The 2,120-nt window shown below is 43.0% G+C and overlaps 1 protein-coding gene across 1 annotated transcript; it reads right to left on the bottom strand.

Moving 5' to 3' along the window:
• Positions 1-1,316: 1,316 nt before the first annotated feature.
• On the bottom strand, positions 1,317-1,838 carry LOC141818603 (glutathione S-transferase U15-like). The gene is made up of 2 exons (XM_074706063.1): positions 1,482-1,838; positions 1,317-1,406 (listed from the first exon to the last, which is right to left on the bottom strand). Exons 1-2 carry the CDS (start codon positions 1,818-1,820, stop codon positions 1,317-1,319), a joined length of 429 nt encoding a protein of 142 aa, XP_074562164.1. The 5' UTR covers positions 1,821-1,838.
• Positions 1,839-2,120: the final 282 nt, after the last annotated feature.

The following is a 2,120-nucleotide window of genomic DNA, read 5'->3' as shown; positions in this document are numbered from 1 at the left end:
AACGTCCTCCCTCTTTTTTATACTAGTAGAGAGATGTTACGTACATAAATTTTCCTTAGATTTTTACCATTAAATAAAATAACTCAAATATTTTTCTGTTTAGCATGCGAAAGCAAAAGAAAATAAATAACTTCTAGGATAAATAAATATTTATTTAATTCTTAATCTTGTTGATCTTATTCCGCAGTTTCGCCGACACCACACATCAAACATTTTTCCAGCTGTCTCCTCTTCCTAAAACTTTTCCTTTTATTTATCTGCAATATGAGGAACGCAAACTATAAGCAACGCTTAGTAAGTACATCATCTAACTCACAAAAATCATAGAAAATTTCGTAATAACTGATGCTATTATATGAAGAATGCTGAAAATGACATGGAAAAAACTTATATTATATATAAGTGAAAATAAATAAACATCCTTCTTTGGGCCCAGCGAGGTATCACTTAAATTTCTTATGGACCTTGTGCCCAAAATTCTTTGTGGGCCTTGTGCCCAAAATTCCTTTTTTTATGGGCCTTGTGCCCAGAATTCTTTGAGCCTTGTGCCCCAGAATTCCTTTTCTTATGGGCCTTGTGTTCGTGGGCCTTGCGCCCGATACCCGCCTGTCTAAAGTAAAATACTTTTCTTATACTTCTTATATCATGCAAGTTGGAAAGAAACAATTTATACATGCTTTAACATAAAACGATGTCATGGAAAATATACTTTATGCATGCTCTACATACTATCTAAAAAAAACAACGGAGTAACTCATACTGCAGGTGAGAGATGTACTTACCTTTTGCTCTAATTTCCTATAATTCTTCCGTTAGAGAAGAAGATCTTCTCGGCGATCTTCCTATATCTACGCGTACTTCTCGCGGAGAGGAGCGTCCTTGTAGAAGAAGTTCTCCGGAAATCTTCCTTGTAATCCTAGGGGACGGACTCCTCGTTCTTCGGGTTTGGGGCGCCGAGAGGGAGGAGAAAAGAGGGCGACGGCGTTCTGGGCGAGAGGTGAGGGAAGGGTTTTCGAAGATAATCAAAACCCTCTCTCAAGCCTCCTATTTATATTAAGTGATGCCTAGACCTAATTCGCCGATAAATAAAAATTTGGTTCCTTTTTATTCGGAACAGACTGCTGGGTCGTTTGGTTATTGGAGATATTTTAGAAGTTGTATATTTCTAAAGGTTGCGGGTTCAAATCCTGCCTTGGACGTTTTTCTTCCTATTTATTTTTGCTACTTCCGCTACTCCAAAAATTCCAAAAAAATATTCTAAAATTCTAGAAAAATCATAGAATATTTCTAAAATTATTTTTGAGATTTTTTGGGCGTTACATCAGCACCGGCCGGAATTGCCCCGCCAACTCCGTCACCTTCGCCGCCTCCGTCTCAACCCTCAAAGCCGTAATTAAAGCAAGCAACTGGTACAAATCGAAGAAATCGGAGTCAAATGTTTTGTTTTTAATTCGATGGATTTCGAAAACAGGGGGCTTTACCTTGTCGTCGATGTAGGTGACCCAGAACCGAGCGATGGCGCGGTCGAAGGGGTCGGCGGGGAGGATGGAGGCGGATCCGCCGCCGTCGGACCACTCCTCGTCGATGTACTGGACGATGACGGCGGACTCGCAGATAGATTTTCCACGGTGGAGCAGCACGGGGATCTTCTTGTACACCGGGTTGGACTTCACCAGGATTTCGCTCTTCGGCTCCGCGAACCGCACCTCCACGAGCTCGTACTCGACTCTCTTGAGGCGGAGGGCGATGCGAACCCTGATGACGAAAGGGCTAATCGCGAGACCCAAAACCTTCACGTTCTCCGCCGCAGCTCCGGCCATGGGAGTAAAAATTGATGCCGGCGTCTGGCGAATGATGGCTGAGTACATCGCCGGCGGTGGTTCTGCTATTTATAGGCGCGGGAGGCGAGAAGGTTCGACCCACTCACCAAAGAACACCACCACTGTTCTTTAACAAAGCTCCATTTATAGGCGCGGGAGGCGGTGGTTCGAGCCAGCCTAAAAATATTGACTGGAGGTGCACATATCTTCTGCTTTAACAAAGCTACATTGATAAATTTTGAGCTTAAGCATCAGGTGTGGAGACAGTATGTCTTTAACTATAGTCCATCAGCAGAATGT

Source organism: Curcuma longa, unplaced genomic scaffold (genome assembly GCF_044706935.1).
Source record: "Curcuma longa cultivar G26 ecotype Majalengka, Jawa Barat unplaced genomic scaffold, ITB_CL_G26_1.1 contig_25456, whole genome shotgun sequence".
NCBI classification, from domain to species: domain Eukaryota; kingdom Viridiplantae; phylum Streptophyta; class Magnoliopsida; order Zingiberales; family Zingiberaceae; genus Curcuma; species Curcuma longa.
This window is presented reverse-complemented; position numbering and strand designations above follow the sequence as displayed.

Coding starts and splice junctions, on each gene's coding strand:
- LOC141818603 (XM_074706063.1), bottom strand. CDS start 1,820: ATGGCCGGAGCTGCGGCGGAGAACGTGAAGGTTTTGGGTCTCGCGATT. Junction 1,407..1,481: donor TCACCTACATCGACGACAAG/GTAAAGCCCCCT, acceptor GATTTGTACCAG/TTGCTTGCTTTAATTACGGC.